Below are 20,953 nucleotides of genomic sequence, written 5' to 3'. Positions count from 1 at the left end.
TACCTTTCGCCGTCTTCTCCGCGCCGCTGTTCGCCTACAATCCCGGTTCTTGTCGGTATGTAAATGAGTTCTTTGGCAGCACTGGGGGCGGCCCCAATGCTGTGACAGAACTCTCTCCAGCGCCACCTCATCTTCTTCAGCAGCATCATCTTTGGCCTCTTCTTCTGGCGCAGGTTTCAGACTTCTAGGCCTCGGGTCTTGGGCAGAGCAGACTGCGCATGCCCACAGACCACAAGAAAATGGCCACTTACAATACTGTGCAAGCGACCATTTTCTCGTGGCCTGTGGGCATGCGCAGTTTGCTCTGCCCAAGGCCAGAGACCTAGAAGTCTGAAACCTGCGCCAGAAGAAGAGACCGAAGATGATGCTCCTGAAGAAGATGAGGTGGCGCTGGAGAGAGTTCTCTCGCAGCATTGGGGCCGCCCCCAGTGCTGTCTGAGTGCTGGGGCCCGCCCCTAGTGCTGCGAAAGAACTAATTTACATCCCAACAAGAACTGGGATTGTAGACGAACGGCGATGCGGAGAAGGCACGAAAGGTAGGAGAAAAATAGACTTTCTTAAGGCTATTCCAATGTGGTACCTACAAAAAATTGTATCTGACTGATAGGATCCCTTTAAGCTATATGCACGTGACTAAGTGTGCAGGCTGAGGGAGGGAGATTTTATAGCAGAATGCACTTGGATGATTCTCAGATGACATCCAAACGTCATTCATTTACCTTCAGTCCCCCTTGACCTTATTGGACTTCATTCCAATGTCACAGTGCAGTATATGAGCAGAACCTCAGACACGTCCTCGGCTTGCACACTTGGTCACGTGTATGAGGCCTTAGGGCATGTTGACACAGTACAGATATGCTGCAGATATTCTGCAGAAATTACTTTGCCTTTATAGCGTATGGATGAGACGTCACTTTACTGCTGCTGTAAATGCTGTGGATTGTCTGACTGTAATCCCATAGCAGAACATCTGCAGCATATACTGTACTATACATCCCATATGGACATACCTTTAGGATATCTTGGTGGCAGCAATTCTAATAAAGTTGACTATAAGACCACATTCTATATGTATTGAATTCAGGCGTGCAGGTTCGTATTGATGGTCTATGGAATCCATAAATTCTCAAGTGATGGGTCTAGTGGCCTGTATGAGATGATCAGAAGACAATAGAAGTATTAGGCAGAAACCTATCAAGGTCTAGACCGTGCAGACTTCATCTAGATACACTCCAACTCTACCAAATGTATCCAAGCAGCAGATGCCGGACGATAAATCTATTCAGCACCACTTTGATACGGTGCACGTAATGGATCCCATTATAATCTATAGGATCCGCAAGGCAACATTGTGTCCACTGTGTCTATTCCGGTTCTTTCATTTTACGCTATACCCTGTATTAATGGTAACATAATAACTTTTTGCTGGATTGTGGCTTTAAAAGAGAATTTTCAGAATTTTCTTTGAGATGGTAAAGAGGATAAAACATTTGGTCTGAAGTGATGAGCGAATCCTCTAATAATTACAATCGCTCCTTCCATAGAACAATCTTGATTATCTGCACTGATGAGAACGTCCTCCGCTCCAGTTATTTCTTCACGTATATCAACATGAAATTTACAACTTTGTTTTATTTTTTCGAAAAATGCAAAACATTGAAGATGAACAAAATGTACTCTTACGTCCCCAAACTTGCTTAGACCTTAATCACACAAACTTCAAGAATTGTTTTGACCTTCAAAAAAAAGGATATGTTCTGTTTTTGTCCGTTTCCAAGGATCTGTCAGTAAACTCCATTCTGTGAGAGATCCTTGACAATGGCCACCCCAGAGCAGTGATCGGACCTCCAGCAATGTGACAACAAGGGTCTTAAGGGGACAAACCCTTTAGAGATAGCAGGGGCAGGTTTTTTTTTTTGCAATTTTCCCCATTACCAGTTTTGCGGCCCAGACTGTCCACATGCTGCCTGGGCTGATAGAAATGAATGAGTCAGTGTGGATAGCACACAGGCTTGTGCAAGGGGCCTAAGTCTCCATTCGGAGACTCCATTGCAGTGACCACTGAAATTTGCCAGACAAAAAAGTGCTGCAAGTCTGACTTGTGCTGTGCAAAAATAAAAAACTGAGGGGCAACACGGTGGCTCGGTGGTTAGCACTGCAGCCTTGCAGCACTGGGGTCCTGGGTTTGAACATCTGCAAGGAATTTGTATGTTCTCCCCGTGTTTGCGTGGATTTCCTCCCATTCTACAAAGACATACTGATAGGAAAAAAAACCACATACATTGTTATCCCTACATGGAGCTCACAATCTACAAAAAAACAAAACTGTTTCCAGGCGCAGAGGTTGCATACAGACACCCGCGGTTTCCTTTAAAACCCATTCAAATGAATGCGTTTTAAAACTGACCGCCGGCAAGCCATCCACTATCCAGTTTTCCCGGGGATAAGGACTGAAACACGGTGGACGGACAGGGATGCAAGTGTGAGCGCCCCCTTAGTGGTGATCACGTAACATTATCCCTTATCCTGTGAATAGCGGATAAGTGTCTTAGTGGGACAACCCCTTTATGGATAGGTCATGAATGTCAAATTGCCGGAAAACCCCTTTAAGGCTGAGGCTCGATATTGCAAAAAGGTAGTGTTTTTGTTGCGATTTTTTGAGCCAAAGCCAAGAAAGGCTACAAAAGGAATGGAAAATCTATTAGAAGATCTTATACTTCTACCTTCTGCTCAATCCACTCCTGGCTTTGGCTCAAAATACTGCAACGAAAAAAAGCTACGTTTCCGCACCATGAGACCTCAGCCTTTGGCTAATGCTCCACGTTGCAGAAATGCAGTTTTTTTTTGTTGAAGCCAAGAATGACTACAAAAGGAATGAAAAACCTATAGGAAGCTCTTCTACTTCTACCTTCTTTGACAGCAAAACTTGCAACACAAAAAAAGGTGCGTTTCCGTAATGCGGGGCTTTAGCCTTATTTTAGGCACACAAGTACTTTCAGGAAGGTGTACTGTTTAGAATACCTGCACTTTCCTAAGAGAAAACTGGACCTATGCCCTATGAAGCTCTGCACCCCGTTAACTGATGGCAGCAGCCCTGGATTCTAGGAAATAATAGGATTGCAAGCTCTGCAGAGCCAGGGACAGAATTCAGCGAAACTCTGAGAACTACTCAATACCCAGCTGAAGAATTTAGTAAAATGTTACAGTATCAGCAGGATTCCGACTATTAATAAAACAGAACAGAGCGTTTTTTAAATTAGTTTAGGGACGAACCGAACCTTGTTACATTATTAAAAATCAAGAATTTATTCCTCATTGTCATGATTGAATTTTAGTTTTTTGCTACACTTGCAAAATCCTGTTAGTTGTATAGTCCTATAATAGCGTTGTGACAGTAGATACTGTACAGAAGCTTTATTCTTCTTCCGTCAAGATCACTGACAGCTTGATGCTCTTGGGGAAGTTACTACTTCATTATAAGACAGACCTGCGTAGATCCCTCTCTGCAGCAGGAATTCGGCAGTTCCCCCTGAGTTTTTGGCTGCAAACCTACTTTTACTATCTTTTGAAAACTACACGGTGCAGCAAATCATGTTGTGGTTGATGCATTGTATATAGATTTATTATATAAGCAATAAGACATTCGAGGAGACGAAGGCAAGAAGCGCCCCTATACCATCACAGCCAAAACTCTGCATTTTTGCAACGTGGTGCCCCGGACATATACTAACGCCCCACATTGCGATAATGGCAACATTTTTTGTTGCCCTTTTTTTGGATTAAGCACAAGGGCGAATTATAAGAACTTCCTGTATATAAAATCTGCAACAAAAAATGCATTTCTGCAACATGGCTAGTGTATTCATTAATAGGTGTCAGGAAATTTGCATTCACACGGTTGTGTCTATTAGTATGTAAGATATTCAGACACATGGCGACTCGTGGGTGGTATAGTCAATATAATCAGCATAGTGTGATTCAATTTCTTATAATGGAGCTGAAGGGACTTGTTCTTCTTATTGACCCAAATCACAGTAATTAATGAAATGTATGGGATCCATCATTCTTCTGGGTATAAGGTTTGGTTGGAATCTGCACCCATCTCTGTATGATTAACTACCCCCCATTAATCCCTGACAGCACGGGCTGATCTTTGGCCTCCTTCCTTTATCTCCATGTTCCTCCTGCTTTTCCCAAATTGAATTTCATTTAATCAGACTGGACCAGTCACGGAGACAATTGGCCAGTGTGGTGGCTTTCTGGCCCCATGAGGGTTCGTCCTCTTATTAGTGATGGGTTATTAATTTCGTTGCTGGTGGCAGGTGCGGCTTTCTACTTAATTAGCCGCTTAGATACACGTATCGTCACGCTCTTTGCTTTCACATGTATCACAGAGACCCGCCCGCCCCTCTGTAGCCTTTGTTCTCCGTCATTTATATGCTGATCCCCCACCGAGTAGAAAAGAAAATGGTTGTTTCACACTACCCAATGCCTTGGCGTTCATGACCAACGGTATTAAAAATATATCATTTGCTTCCATCCCAAGCACCAGCATATGGCGGATTTGTGCGACGCTTCCTTATAGGCTGAACATATTGGTGCATTTTTAATGTGTGCAAATATTCATTAAAAATTCACAATGATTTCTTGGATTTTAATTGTGGAATATTTCTTATAGTTGAAGATATCGAGGCGTTTTCTCCATACAAAACCAAATGAAAAAATTGCAGCACACTCGATCAAACACTTACGTACTGAAGTATTCGCCCCTATATCTACGACAGCGCACCACGGCCTTGTGGTTATGTCCAAAGTTACTGCACTCCTTGTGCCCTACATAAAGAAACAAAATATAAGTGATGATGTCACGCGTCATGTGAATGTAGCCTAATGGACATTGGTAAGTTAGCTGTACTGCAGACCTAACTTGTACAAAATATAAATCCTCATATGTCAACAGAAAAACTAGTTGTAAATTTTAGAAGGTGGAGATGGTATCTATACTGCTAGCTTATGTACATTGTAGCGTTTTCCTAAATACATTGCTTTGGAAATGCTGCTTTGTTTGCCTGCTATGTGATATTATTCCTCCCATTGGTTTCCTTGGTTCCCGGCCTGTATCTCTCCTTATCTAGCATTATAGAATGGGTGATGTAACTCACTGCTCTCTGGAGGGGAGGAGGGCTGAGTTGCTTGGATTACGCTCTCAGAGCTGCTAACTTCTGCTAATCAACAAAACAGGCGCACTCAGTAGGAGTATGATAAATCTGTGTACTTTAATTCAAGTCATCCACATAGGATATACTCATAATGTTTTGGGCCTTCATCATATACTGTAAGCAGAGATAAAGGGAAAGATGCCACAGATAAATGTGGGATATCCCTCCACTCCTTAGAGTGCTGCACATACCATTATAATATTGTGTTATGTTCTGCTAATTACAGTTTACTGATAAAGATAACATTGAGTTTACTGCAAGTCTGTTGTCTGCATGTAAGTGTTCTCTATAGACCTGTGTAACGTAATATACATTTACTGTGTATATTTGATCTGCATGTATATTAAATTTCTTGTAGTAACCATAAATAATCATTGTAAAGACAATGTCTATGTCTACTGAGGTACTTCATAGTGGTCCTTTCCATAAGGGCTAGTTCGCACGGGGCAAGAGCGGGCAGATTTTGGCGCAGAATCCACCTCAAAATCTCCCCCCTCACAATAGAGGTCTATGTAGACTGCTAGCGTTCGTTTTTCCGCTAGTGGAAGTGAAGTGGAAGTGAACTGCCCTATCTTGAGGCAGAAACCGCCACAGCACGTCTGCGTCAAGACAATCCCTCCGGACTAGGCCCATTCATTTGGGCCTACTCCGGAGCAGGCTTCTGACAGTTGCGGCTAGCCATGGCAGGAGTATTTTGGTCCTGATTCTAACGCGGTTTCCTGCATCAAAATCAGGGACAAATTATGCAGTCACTAGGCTTTACACAGTCAAAGCCAGTCCACCAGCTTGTTGAAGAATACAGGAAGTGAGAATAGGAGGCAGCTGGCGAACACCTAAACTACACTGTGTCTCTAAGGGGTTAATAGACAAAGCAGGTTTGTAGAAAAATTTGAAGATTAGTAGATGAGCCCCGCTGTGTAGACACACGATCTTTATGCCTCTATTAACATAAATACAGTTCTTACCAGTCTCAGGGATGACTCTATTTACTTGGAGAGTCGTTGCAGTGAATTTCCTTCTCCGGTGTCTCTTATGTTTTAGCAGAGTAGTTCCCGACTGTCACAAAGGAAATGTAATTACTCCAGACTTGTCAGCAAACAAATCCAGAAATTCGCTTCAGTTAAAGCGATCCAACTAATAATCCTAGCACCGGCTTCATGGAAAGTCCACGCTCATAAAATACCAATTAAATAAGAATTTGACAACAGGAAAATAGTGGCCCTCGTTCTGCAGTCAATAATCTTTAACGTCTGATTTAGTAAGTTGGGGCGTGGGCTCCCGGGGGTCCCTAATCGGCCTCATCTCAGGCAGTTCACATAGTAATTTGGCAGCTTGTCGTATGTCACAGCTAATTAGGTCGTCTTCCAATTTCACTTGTTTTTAAGTGCAGCGCCTCTTCTACTCATTCCCATCTGTTTCCCCTTCTCCTGGGACAGAACGGTCTCCAATATCATCACGAAAGGCTCCAGAAAGGAGATCAACCAGGTAACGTTAAAGGGATTGTAGATGCTGGAACAAACACAGCCCCCTACTCAAATAAACTACATCAAAGCAGCCCCAGTCCTATAATTAGACATTGAACTGTAACTATTAAAGGGATTCCAGCAGGAAAGTTACTGTATCTGAACCAGGCACCATACAGGCACGTGGAGAAGTGTCCAGGGGGCAGCCAGCTAGATTTAACCCCTTGCCACCGCTTTGTTTTTTCTCTCCGCTAGGGTGTTTACTGTACGGGAAAAATATTTGTATAGATTTGTAGAGCGGGCGGTTTTGGATACAGGGGCTCCTAATGTGTATGTTTCTCACAATATTTAAGTACTTTTATATGTGTTCTAGAGAAAGGGGGGTGACTTGAAGTTTTATTTTTTTGCATTTATTAGCCCCCCCCCCCCCCCCACCTACGGGTCTTGAACCCCTGGGGCCTGATCACTAATGCAATGCATTGCAGAAATCCCTGCATAGAGTAGTACTTGTGTGGTGGATGTTGAGAAAGGGTTAAAAGGGGTTTTCTGGGCATTTTTTTTATATAGTATTTTAGTGCTATTGTTGGATTAATAATTGCACCAAAATACCTTTTGCAAAGTTTTCAGCGATTTCTGGCTTTCTCTCGGAGCTTCTGGCATCCTCTGCATTTGTTTACAGCTTCCTGCTGTCCCATCATCCCTCTCACACCCCTTTCCCTAGCTAACCCGCAGACTACTAACTCCTATCTATCTATCTTCCTACATAACTCAGCCCCAATCCCCTCACATCATACTTACCCGTCTTCTGGAGATCAGTTTTCAGTCCACTAGCATCTTCTTCTGCAGACTTCTTGCGCATGCGCAGTAGGTGCGCTTCACTTCTGCCAGCGTGTGTATAATAAAGCTCTATTTTTCGAAAGTGACACTTTCCACACAAGATTACAAGGCAGCACATGTATAATGCAGGCTATGTATATGCAAGAATACCTAATCACTCCAAAAGAAACCCGTTATATTCATATTGTCCCCGAGACCATTGTGATTTAGCCAAACAGAACGTTCTTCCTTACCCCTGCTGAACCTAATACTGTAAAATAATCCCTACACATATGGACAGTCCAGGCAAAGAGCAGGTGGAGTTAATCTATAGAGGGATTAGTGCAACATTCGGAATAAATGGTAACAGCCTGCTCTCTGGAGAAGCGCACGAGACACCCGGCGAGCTTCCGAGTCTATTATCAGCTGCAAACATAAGAATCTGCACGACTACGACAATCAGAAGACCAATGCTTGTACGCAACTTTATTTTTCAGGTTTAACCATCATTAAAAAATAACAGCAGTAATAAGTTACACTTCCATCTGTACAACCTTATAATATTGTATATAAAAGACAACACGATACCCAAGTGTTGTTGGTTTATGTGGCTAGCATTTCAGAGAATGGACACAAATGCATCCTATGGTCACCGCAGCGTGCAACGAGAAGTCACCACTTCCAATGAGAGGAGTTAGTGGGGGACTCCAGTGTTGCATTTTTTTAATTTCAGATCATGTAAATAATCTGGACTTCCACCCCCGGCCTCTGGAGTCATTCTAGTTGCCAAACCAGACGACAGATCCAACACAACACAATGGTGCCAGCCAAAAGCCACAGGCTGTGATGTATAATCTGTGCTACAGACGGCAGAATATCCTATAGAGGATTGGCAGTATGGGGAATAGAGAATGGCGCAAGGCTCGGCTTATAGACTATAATCCAACCTGAACTTACTATATGGCTGCAAATGAACTGGGGCTGATGTATGTGGCTGGTGTCTGTATAGAGAAAAGTGCTATCTGCTTACTGCTCCATTCTCTGTAAGATGCCGATGGATGTGGATGACCGATGTCAATCTACAATGGACAGCCTAAAATTTTTAGTCCATAAAACCCCTTGGAGTAACCGGTGCAAGAAAGATCAATCGTTGCTTCTGAGTTTAGGTAGACTTTAAGAAAATGTCCACATACAATCTGCAGTTTGTCAGTATCTATCATATGGAAGAAGCAGGAGCAAGCAGAACATTGTGCAAATGGGCCTTTTTTGTGTTCTCTTTAGTGTATGGCCAGCTTACCCCTATTGGTTATACAGTAGTACTTAACATGGTATTACCCATTTACATACAATAACGGCGGCGAATGACCCCATTCTTCAGATTCTTATGAGTTTTCTGAAGTGTACACAATAAATAGTGCGATACAAGACATTAAATGTGTCATAGGTGGGAGATTATTTACATGGGGGGCCTATAGAAATGACCAATCTCAAGTGGTGGAGGTCATGTCTATGCTAGAAGACAAGTTGATGCGCAAGAAGAGAGACAAATTATTAAACACTTTGCTGCAAAGAAACCGCAGCTTGGGAATACTTCATTCTTAGAAGAAAGTGTCCTATAATGACATGCTATTACTGAAAATGCATTCAATTTGTGGATTTTCCATTGAATAGGTCATCAGTATTTGATCTGTGGGGTGGGGGATCACACACCCAAACTTGCTCTGATCAGCTGCAGCAGTGGACGGGGAATGGAAGCAGTTGGCTTGTATTCAATATAAAGGTGGTGCTGGGAAACTGCAGCTCCATCCTATTACTTCAGTAGGAGCAGAACGGCTTCCAATTCCCATTCATTGCAGCAGCTTCCGGGACCTGGGGGTTGCTGAAATAGATTTTCCGCATGGGGTCCAGGTGTTGGAGCGACACAGACCAGATATCGATGACCCATCCTACGTAAACGCCACGATTTGCCCGCAGCGTAGACGTTGCAGGAAAAATTGTGGCGTTGTACAGTGCAGGCAAAGTGGATGGGATTCATGCGAACCCCATCCCCTCTTTGCGGAAAGGATCGCAGTGCGGACACTGCGCAGTGCGGCTTTGCAAATCGCAGCATATCAATTATATCTACGGAAACGCTGGCGGCTTTCCCGTAGATATAACATTAAGAGAAAGTCCGCAGAGGAAAACTCTGAACTTTCTCTTAAAAGCGCTGCAGAAAGAACCGCAATGCGTTCATGCAGCGGTTCTTCCCGCAGCGCTTTAGTGCTGCGGATATGGCCCGTGGGACCTTAGCCTCAAGGATATTTTACAAGGGGCCACGACTGCATGAACAACTGCTCATATCTACCCTTTGCCCCCATGTAAATATACCCAGAGTTCTGAGGACAAAGTAAAACCCATTTGTGGTCAATCTCCTCTTAAGTGGGTATAAAAATCGTCTTGTCAGCCACCAACCGCTCTTCTAAACAGGGAATGTGCTGCCGGCAAGGACGTAACTATATGGCAGTAGGGCAGAGACATGAATAACGCCACGAAATCTTCCCCATAATCTGAAGATTAGTCTTTATGGATTAGATTAAAGCTTTCTAGGCACAATACAGGGTTACATCTACATATAAACTCTTGAGAATAATTCGGATTTTATCTGCTTTGAGGTGCCTAGTATAGTGTTTGCTTTATGAGAACATTTTCGCTGTCCAGGTGTATATGAAGGCTACACGGTGAGTTACGGCTCTTGTATAGAGCGCTGCTATAGCACACAGGCTTAGTGTTATGGAATAAATAGAAGATGGACAATCCTAGAAGCCATTTCTTCCACCCCTTTATTCTGGCAATTACTTGCAAGTACTTACCTGGTGTCAGTATTTGTTGGACTATAAAGAGTAGTTTAGCTTTTATATACCTCATCGCTCATACAATATTAGTCCTTAAAAACAAAACTGGACACCCAACAAACCGCATTTCCCATCAATGGGGTCCGTCAGGTTCCATTAGTATACTTCTATATAGTTTTCTATTATATATCATCATAGGAAGTCTGGTTTAAACATGGGGTTGTCCTCTCCGTTTTTTCACTATACATATGCGAAACCCGAAAAGCAAGCTCTGTGTAATGGTTTACTTCAACAGATTCCTACTCATGGGTACAGCCAAATCAGTGGCCCATTCCACGCACCAATGGACAAAGGAAAATACTAAATCAGGGCTATGAAATGAAACTCTACAACCTTGTACAAAGAAGGCGCAAGTTTTACAATGAGGACTATGGAATATGAAAGCAACGGATCCCCCTCCCCTTTTATTTATTTATTTTTTTAAATGTGAGCGGAGTCTCGGCAATCCCCAGCACACATATAAGCCCCAAACTCCAGGAACAGCAACTTCCCCTCTGCACAGTGTTCTTTAGAGCTGATCACCCACCCCATTCTGTCATCCTTCGACATCGATCCCATCCATGACTTCGGAACAGTTGGATGGCCATGAGACCATACAGGTCACTCGGCCTCATCTGCAAACCAGTGCAGGAGGAGCGATCAGTAGTTATTAAAAAAAACAAGGCACAGAAGGGGCAGGGGAGCAGGACTTGGGGCATTCTACTGTCCAAAAATGGGGAATCCCCATATAGAGGCTTCATGACTTTCATGTAGGGGTCAACCTTAATTGTTGCCTACCCCTGGCTTCTCATTGATAAACATAACACTACTAAACCTTCCTTGTCCCCTTAACTATACGAAGGCCATTGTTTTTCCCCGGCATATTAAACCCATAAGAAATAAAATGGGGTAATTTTGACAATATAGCTCCTGCACGTGAAGGGGCCTCCTTAGTGTTCAGTCTCATCCGTGCGCCATTTTATTCTTCTGCAATAGCAATGTAGTTTAAAGCACTGTGGTGTGGAAATCATTGCATTAGAAGTTAGAAGACTAAACTAGTGAAACAATCGACATACGTGAGGTCTGACCCGCCTCGGTGCTAGTGAAACCCCAACAGCCTGATAAAATAAATAACCACAAAAAGCAACAAGATCGCAAACCTGTGGTTAAATATCAAGTAAAATAAATAATAAAAAAGAAACAATATTGCATTTGCAAAACATAAGCCCGACGCTTCCATTCGGTTTTGGCTTTGCTTATTGAAGCTTTGACCTAAGCGTCTGCAGACCTCAATTCCCGAAAACAATTGAGTAAAAGCACAAGTGTCCTCTTGTAAAATACTTTAACTGTTTGAACATTCGCTGTAATTGTTACTCCAGTCATTTGCCGATGTCCCTCTATGGTCCAAACTCCCTTTCTTGGTTGGCCCAGCCCTTTCAAGATAGTCTGGTAATGAACTGAAGTCTTCTTGTTTGTGTTGTTGGGGCATGGCTTGGGTAATACCCACTGGTTTAACCCTTGTTTGTTTTTGAGGGGTGTGAAAATCATAAGTATAATCTATATTTACACCTTTCTGCTCTTCCATTGGTGGGACACGAGCAAGTTTCTTTGTAATGCTTTCTCTGGAGTATCGTAAGGAGATGGAGCCCTCTTGGGACTGTCTAGTGTTACACTGTAAGCGTTCTGTAGTGTTTGCCATCTGTCTAGCGTCCATTGGCAGCTGGCTACTTGAACTAGAACCCTGAGGCTCTCGGCTACAGCCCTGTTTCATAGGCAGAATGGGTGCGTAGGTTTCAAATTGCCCATTTGTTGGAACAATCTGCTCCAAAACATTGCATCTATTAAAAGCTGACCCTTCCCCAGGTACACAAGAAACTTCACATCGCCAAGAATTCTTACCATCCTCCCAAGGAACGAGATCATCGTAGGATTTCAGGCCACTATTGGGCATGTGCAAAGTGCCAAGCTCTAGCTCTAAACTTTCTGTGTCAAGAGACTTGCTTCTTCTGTTAAGTGAAAGGGGAACTGGACTTGAAGGGCTTTGCTTATACTGGTCCAAGTGACGAGGAAGACTGGTCACTCCCCAGTTAAAACTTTGGAAAGAATGATGAGAGTCCATCTGCAGTAGTTGCTCATCACACTCGGCCAACGACTCCTGTACATAGCTGTGATCAAAGCCCTCGAAGGATGAAACAACATCTTCATCTGGACTTAGGTCTAGTTGTTGCTCACACTCACCTTCATTCTCTACATCTACAATATCAAAGGTCACCATAGTAGGAAGAGCATTGAGATTGTGATGGAATGAGGAGCTTGAGCCAGCCGTGCCAAGTCTTTCAGAAATACTTGAAAATAACATGCCATTCTTGGCAAACTCAACAAGTGTTTGAGAAAAGTTCACGGCCTGCTCACATTCATTGTCCTGACTATATCCAGAAATGGAGGAAAAGTCAGAATCAAATACATTCTGGATGTGGTCCAAAGGGGTAACATTCTGGTTGGAAAGTTTAGCAATGTGTGTCTGGTCTTGGGTTCCAAGGCTATCAACATTCAACTCAAAACCAGAATCTTCTACAAAGCCATTCCCCTTAAAGTCCTGCATGTAACCTCCTTGTTTTATCGTTTCTGTTAAAGTGGTTTCCTTGAAGTCTTTCCAGTCAAGTTTCTCGGGTGGAGCATGTTGTGCTCCTTTGTCAGATCCTTCTTTCATCAGGTTAGGTAATAAATACTGTTCCCTAATAAGGCAGTCCTTGTTCTTGCCAGTTAAGCCAACAGTTCTAATTTCACATTCAATGTTTGGCTTTTCTTTGGAAAAAATATCTTCACCGAGATGATCCATTCCTTTCATTGCTGCTTCTCGTTGCCTTTCCCAGAACAATAACTGTTTCTGAATCACGGCCAAGCGTTCCTCTTCAGTCTCGGTCGCTCCCTTTTTGTGTTCAATGTTCTGAATTAAGTCACTGTCTAAGGGAAGGCTAAAGTCAAAAAACTGATCGAATATTTCCGAGCACACCGTTTTGCTGTCGTACAAAGACTCGCCACCAGGGGCAGGACTCATGAGACTATCGTCAGGTTCGTAAAACTCGTAAAGTGCATCACCACTGTAGCTGTCTCTTGGAAGACGTTCTTTTTGGGAAAAACCTTCTCCACCATCATCATCGGGGCCAGGAGTAGTGGAGTCATAGTACCCTTCATCACTATTGGGAGCAGACTCTTGTTGATCGCTTTGAGGAGTTAGTAGTTCTGGGTTACTGAGGACGCTCCTGTCCACAAAGGCATCTTCAGCAGCCATAGCGTAAGCACTCGGTTCCAATTCGGTAAAGCTTTTGGACATATCATCATGCTCCTTTTCATCTTCCATTCCATAGGTAGCATCTGCTTCATGGCCGTTTTCTAATAGTTGCTGAAGGTACTCTTCCTCCATGTCGTCTGGGGTTGCCATCTCCTCGCCACCTCCCTGATAAGTAACAAGGCAGGAGCTTCGTTTTGCTGCCTCTCTATTTCTTTCTACTGAAATTGAATTATCACTGATGTTGTCAATGTCCTGTTCAGCAATGATATCGCCACAACCTGTAAGAGAGTCAAAGCTCTTCAGGGACGAGACATCCTCAAACATCAGGCTTAGCTGGTCACCAGCAGAAGGAAGAGGATCTCGGTCACTAGATTCAGATTTTCCACCATCTGTGAATACGTCTTTTGGATCTGGACATTCAGTAAAGCCATCCAGTTTAGAATCACTGGTTGGATTTTGGTCTACAGGGGTGACCTCGTTGCCTTCTACAAGCAATTCCTCGGGTTTGTGTGGTGCAGCATCAGATGGGCTTACTGAACAAGCTGGCATCTCGTCCTTGTCGCACTCGACAGTTACATTCAATGAAGACTCTGTTGATATATCAGAGTGTAGGCCACTGATCTTTGGTTGCTCACTGCCGTCTTGCACGCCACCATCTTCTGACGAAAATCTATTTAACCGTTCTAATATGACGCTCTGCGTAATATGGTCATATCGCTCACACTTTTCTGGGTCAGGGGTTTTGTTCTTCTTGTGACGGCGGATGCTACTGAATAATCCCTTAAGCCCCTTCTTTGGTCTTGGAAAAGAAAATGATTTATCGCCGTTCATCTTTTTCTCAAAGCCTTCGGTGCTTCCCATTGGGGATATATCATGAAAATTAAAGTCAAGCTTAACGGGAGAAGTAATGCCAGAGTCCGCACTATGAGAGCTGGGAAGAGTACTTCCTGAGGTGGAAAGATCTCCTCCGTGAGGTCGGCCCATGGGATCTGAGGAACCTTCTTTTCCATCCTCTTGCACATCACTGATGCAGTCATGGGTCTTGCTTTTAATCACAGATTTTCTTAGGCCACCTTTTCCTAAACCTTTGTGCTTTCCGCCAAAGAAGCTGGGCAGAGTACAAATACTCTTTCTACCTCCGAAGAATTTGAAAGGATTCTTTTTCTTTCCTGTACTTTGCTGGTCCACACATGACCCTGTCTGTATTGGGAGAGTGTCGATTTTGGCAGATTCTCTATCATGGGGACCATCATCTGGTGTTTCGCAGACTGAAGAGGATAACTTCATGCCAGAGGTTTCCTCTTGGCAACTATGGCCAGCTTCCATGGCAATGGTTAGGTATCAATCCGTGTGCAGATTAGAAGAGACAAACTGTGGAGGCGCTGGAGGCCGACTAGTACGAACAGAGAGACATTCCTGGTATTCCTGCAAGGATAAGCAGAAAATAAAACTGCCATCAGTCAGTTGTCCAAACACATAGCTGCACCAAACCTGTATAGCCTCAAATGCCTATGTGATATAGTAAATGGACAAGTGTCCATACAGGCGTTACTGCGACCTTTGGCTACGTAAACATGACTATGTGCTGGCCGTGTTCAATTACAACCCGGCTACAAGCATTCGTGCACACAGTCGTGTCCATTTAGCCTATTATCTTCGAACCTACATCCTATAAGTGCAAACAGTATTAAGGGTTATTTTATAGAAATAAGAAATAACTTACTGTGTGAAACGCAAGTCAAAAGAAGCGTTGGGTGCGCACACGGAGGAGCCAACAATCCAGAGGTTCATCATCTTTCCCACCAGATAGCAGATACATTGCAAACAAGGTCACCACAGAGCTGACATTTATTTCTGAAATGAAACCATGAAAGGGTTACTATTGAAGGCAGACGATAACTTTTTTTGCCATTTAACCTATATACCCAAACTTAGTCATTCACAATGTCAGACACTTTGTGGATCTCTCTTTTCGAAGAAGCTCACCGTTCTCAGAGACCATTCGGCTTGGACAAACTGCAGACTACAGCGAACTGTAAACTACAACTATCATACCCATACAGAGCAGTAATCCGTGCGCGGGCTCCAAATCTCAAAAATCTCGGCAGTATATGGAAAAAATCCAACAGCTCAAGGCATACGGACCACCCAAGAAGTGTAAAAATTATTAAGAGGTGAATCCATCATCCGATGAGGTGCAACTTTTTTTGGGGGTAGATTTGGAACATTGATATCTGAGGCAGATCCCTCGTAGATGTTCATGAGCGTCCTATCAGGCCTCCGCATATGAGCAACCACTGCCATTCCTACATTCTTCTCTGTGGTTGTCCTGGGACATGGCGGTAACTTTTCTGTGCACCCATTGTCGTTTGCATTTCTCAAAATAGCTGGTGAAAAGAACATGTCAAGGACATGATAGATAAGTAATGGCAGGAGGAGGGCCTGGGATTCTCACAAAGCCTAACAAAAAAAAGGGGGGGGGGACAACACATGGAAACAGACTGTGAAACCACAGAGCAACATGTGAAATTCTCCATTATTTCGGATGAGGTTTAGACCCTCATAAAGTGCATTGAGCAGCTGTTATTAGAGCCGGGGAGTAACTGCAGCCATAACAAACCCATCTGATAAAAGCCGTGTTAGAAAAGTGTCGCACAAAGTCCAGACGTGCAAATCCCGACTATCCAAATGGTTTTATGTCAGTCAAGCGTCAAATACATTATACAGGAGAACTCAACCATCATCGCCTCTGAAGTCGGACTTCAGTCTCACGTTTTACCATTTTGTGAAGCTTTCCAAAATGGGCAAGCGTGTAAAGTACACAAGGTCACACAAACCTACCAAAACCTGTGTTGCAAAAAAACTATAATGGCCTTGTCCACAGCAACAAATAAGTTCCGGACACAAATTCTGCAACAATTTCCTCTGTCTTTGAGACTGTTTAGATACAGGATACTCCATAGGTACCACTATACAAAACTTTCAGTCTCATGGGGCAGTTACAGTAATTTTGGGACTATCCCATTTATCTGAAGGAGCCTGCCTGCTGCGAAGACAACGCCAATTAGATGAACGGAACAAAAGAAATTGCTAAAGAGAGAAAAAAAAATAGCAAAATATATTCCCTTCCTAGAATCAGACTTCTAAGGGATGTCGGTGCTCTGTATGTCAATAATATATATCCCCTCCAAGCAATGTCGTGGTGAGTTATGTGAGATTTTAGAGCCGCTCTGCAGTTTGTTTTCTATCTTTAACTTGTTGCATCTGCTAAAATTACACTGTAAGTTAAGACTTCATGAACGAATAGCAAACACGTTAAAAAGTAATTGATTTTATTACATGGTTGTTACATGGAAACAAACTTTACATAAAACAAAAGCTTAAGGCTCTTTTACTTGGTGCCATTATCCGGTATGATCAACAAATGCAAAGATCCATTCATCCCCATATAGTAGTGATGACTGCAGTTAAATGCAGCGGAGTAGTGGGCGACGATCGGGAATGTCTACACATTTTTTGCCTGCTGGGTTGGCTTATGTGACGAGGCCTTTAGACTAGACAGTCTGCATTAAATTTATCATAGTGACTCATACTCTATAATACATTTCTTTTGACGCTTATCTAAACTTGCCATACACTTTAAATAGCTGGTAGCCATCTTGTCCAGCTTATTTGGCATACAACGCATGTATACTAAACTTGGAGAGGGGAGAAAGATGCAGCCAGACTCGTGCCAGTTCCTCCTCAAAACAAAAAGGATCAAACCAGGGATATCCATTATATCCAACTTCCCAAATTGCATCTTCCCTGACATGTGCATTGGGAGATTCAGGAGAACCCCATATAATAATTTGAGGGTTGGCTGGGCCTGGTCAAAAAACCACACACACAGACTGTGAAAATAGCAGAGCCCAAAGGACCCCGTTGGACCCCCCTTCTAGCCGTCAGGTATCCGTTTTCTAACACTGAAACTGACAGACAAAAAAGTTGGGCTTGCGGCTCCGCAGGGGACGTGAAATCCATCATCATGACTTTAGGCTGCTACTATCGCCCTTGGGAATGAAGTTGTCTAGTGCAAAGGATTCTCAGCACAGTTCATCTAGGGTCAAGATTTCAGGTTTTCCTAAGTAAATAATTGTCCTCCGTGTATTAGGCATCGCCTCTATCCTTAGATCTTACATCGGATTAGACACAATGGACTTACTGGTGACTGATCCTCTGCAATAGACAGCAGCAAAACAGATCTCATCCACCTGTCTCACCTACAGCAGAAATTCACCCTTTGCAATGCCATTACAAAATTCCACCACAAAAAAAACAAAACAAAAAACACCCAGTTAGGTGGCACGGTGGTTAGCACTGTAACCTTGCAGCGCTGGAGTCCTGGGTTTGAATCCAACCAAGGACAAAACATCTGCAAGGAGTATGCATGCTCTCCCTATGTTTGCGTAAGTTTCCTCCAGGTACTTCCACGCTCCAAAGACATACTGATAGGGGGAAAAAAAAAAATACCCAATTCAGATAATTTAGCTAAGGTGTCTTACTTTGTAGATTTTGGGTGGCTGCGACACAGCCATTCAATAGACAGTGGAATCACCTGTATAAATAATCTCAACATCGACTACTAAACTGCAGGTCAGAAGGGAAAATTAGCGCCCAGACACTATACAGAGACTGGAGGCAACAGCTCTGTGCTGAGTATATAGGCATGGAAAGTTACCCCGAACAGCTGATCCATGTGGGGGCCATGCTGGTTCTGCACGGATTAGATACTTATGGCCTGTTCAGGTTCCATGTATCCGGCTTTCCATGCAGCAGATTGTCTTGTGCAGTGTTAGGACAGATGACCTTATATTATTGTCTCGGCTCGTATGATACCGGTCCTATAGCAGGTACTAATAAGTCCCAGGGTCCGAAGCTTCGCAGAACTTTGTCACATAACAAGAACAACAAAAGCAGGACGCGCTAAGGTGCAGTACAAAGAGGGCTTTATTATTGGCATGCCAAAAGTTTCCAAGAAAACTGATCTATTTTTGTCTTTTCTTCTCATCAAAGCTACAGACACTGCGGAGGAAGGTGCTGGACCGTAAATAATTAGTCGAGGGGTCTGTCATCTGTGACAGTGTGAACAGAGCCTGTATCCATGCCGGCACCTTATACTACACGTCACCAGAATACACAGATGGGCAAACTCATGTCAAATCCCAAAACTACGGTGCCTACTAAGGGCTGGGGACCCGGGTCCTAGAGGTAACTAGTGTGCTTTACAGGCTGCACAACATTCATAGACCCAATGACCACTGCATCCTTATATATGGAGACTTGCAAACCCCATAGACCCAGAAACACTGGTTTATACTGACACCCTGGACCCTCAGGGGAGATTGCATGCTACAGCTTGTATATAGAGCATGAAATGTTATTACAGCACACACACCACAATCTGCAAGACCTGACATCATAAGGGACACACATCACAATCTGCAAGATCTGATATCATATGGGACACACACCACAATCTGTGCACACACCACAATCTGCAAGATCTGATATAAGGGACACACACCACAATCTGCAAGATCTGATATAAGGGACACACACCACAATCTGCAAGACCTGACATCATAAGGGACACACACCACAATCTGCAAGATCTGATATCATATGGGACACACACCACAATCTGTGCACACACCACAATCTGCAAGATCTGATATCATATGGGACACACACCACAATCTGTGCACACACCACAATCTGCAAGATCTGATATCATATGGGACACACACAACAATCTGCACAGACACTTGGCCAGGACTCTGCTGACCTGCCATAGCAGATGCTTCTTGTCCCTGCCATCTGCTATAACCCTAGGCTGGCCCATGTATGATGGATGGACACTACACATATGACGCCCCCATTGTACATGGCAGTGGCCTTATTTACTACAGTAGTCCGGACCTCAGCACAGCCGCGATAGAGAGGTACAAACGCATCTCTCCCTCATGCACACAGGTGCGCTGCACACTGCGATTAGTCTCTTACCTGCGATGTTGTGGTGTAGGCCGCGCCGCCTCCGCGCTGTCCTGCTCGCTGTGCCCGGACTCCTGTGTCCCAGCACGGCCGTGGCTAGAATGGAGCAGCGCCTGGTAGGTAATGATGCCACAGGAAGGGGCGAGACCTACGGGGAGGGCGGGGTCTAGTGCATCACATCGATGTAGGTGTAATACAGGGAGCGGAGTGTGTGAGGGGAGAGGCCGAAGGACCGGAGGAAGGAGAGGCCGAGGGACCGGAGGAAGGAGAGGCCGAGGGACCGGAGAGGGAGGAAGGAGAGGCCGAGGGACCGGAGGAGGAGAGGGAGGAAGGAGAGGCCGAGGGACCGGAGAGGGAGGAAGGAGAGGCCGAGGGACCGGAGGAGGAGAGGGAGGAAGGAGAGGCCGAGGGACCGGAGGAGGAGAGGGAGGAAGGAGAGGCCGAGGGACCGGAGGAGGAGAGGGAGGAAGGAGAGGCCGAGGGACCGGAGGAGGAGAGGGGGGAAGGAGAGGCCGAGGGACCGGAGGAGGAGAGGGAGGAAGGAGAGGCCGAGGGACCGGAGGGGGAGAGGGAGGAAGGAGAGGCCGAGGGACCGGAGAGGGAGAGGGGGGAAGGAGAGGCCGAGGGACCGGAGAGGGAGGAAGGAGGGACCGGAGGAGGAGAGGGAGGAAGGAGAGGCCGGGGAACCGGAGGGGGAGAGGGAGGAAGGAGAGGCCGAGGGACCGGAGGGGGAGAGGGGGGAAGGAGAGGCCGAGGGACCGGAGAGGGAGGAAGGAGAGGCCGAGGGACCGGAGGAAGGAGAGGCCGAGGGACCGGAGAGGGAGGAAGGAGAGGCCGAGGGACCGGAGGAAGGAGAGGCCGAGGGATCGGAGGGGGAGGAAGGAGAGGCCGAGGGACCGGAGAGGGAGGAAGGAGAGGCCGAGGGACCGGAGGAGGAGAGGGAGGAAGGAGAGGCCGAGGGACCGGAGGAAGGAGAGGGAGGAAGGAGAGGCCGGGGAACCGGAGGGGGAGAGGGAGGAAGGAGAGGCCGAGGGACCGGAGAGGGAGGAAGGAGAGGCCGAGGGACCGGAGAGGGAGGAAGGAGAGGCCGAGGGACCGGAGGAGGAGAGGCCGAGGGACCGGAGGAGGAGAGGGAGGAAGGAGAGGCCGAGGGACCGGAGGAGGAGAGGGAGGAAGGAGAGGCCGAGGGACCGGAGGAGGAGAGGGGGGAAGGAGAGGCCGAGGGACCGGAGAGGGAGAGGGGGGAAGGAGAGGCCGAGG

The 20,953-nt window shown here is 45.1% G+C and overlaps 1 protein-coding gene across 1 annotated transcript; it reads right to left on the bottom strand.

Moving 5' to 3' along the window:
* Window positions 1–8,008: 8,008 nt before the first annotated feature.
* AMER1 (APC membrane recruitment protein 1) lies at window positions 8,009–19,801 on the bottom strand. Its single transcript, XM_075260300.1, has 3 exons — window positions 19,706–19,801; window positions 15,384–15,514; window positions 8,009–15,085 (listed from the first exon to the last, which is right to left on the bottom strand). Exon 3 carries the CDS (start codon window positions 14,984–14,986, stop codon window positions 11,711–11,713), a length of 3,276 nt encoding a protein of 1,091 aa, XP_075116401.1. The 5' UTR covers window positions 14,987–15,085; window positions 15,384–15,514; window positions 19,706–19,801; the 3' UTR covers window positions 8,009–11,710.
* Between the last annotated feature and the right edge of the window lie 1,152 nt (window positions 19,802–20,953).

The sequence above is a fragment of the Leptodactylus fuscus genome, chromosome 11 (genome assembly GCF_031893055.1).
Source record: "Leptodactylus fuscus isolate aLepFus1 chromosome 11, aLepFus1.hap2, whole genome shotgun sequence".
In the NCBI taxonomy this organism is placed as follows: Eukaryota; Metazoa; Chordata; class Amphibia; order Anura; family Leptodactylidae; genus Leptodactylus; species Leptodactylus fuscus.
The sequence above is the reverse complement of the archived record's forward strand: the minus strand, read 5'-3'. Positions and strand labels throughout refer to the sequence as shown.

Excerpts from the sequence above, each read along its gene's own strand:
- AMER1 (XM_075260300.1), bottom strand. The coding sequence starts at position 14,986 with ATGGAAGCTGGCCATAGTTGCCAAGAGGAAACCTCTGGCATGAAGTTA.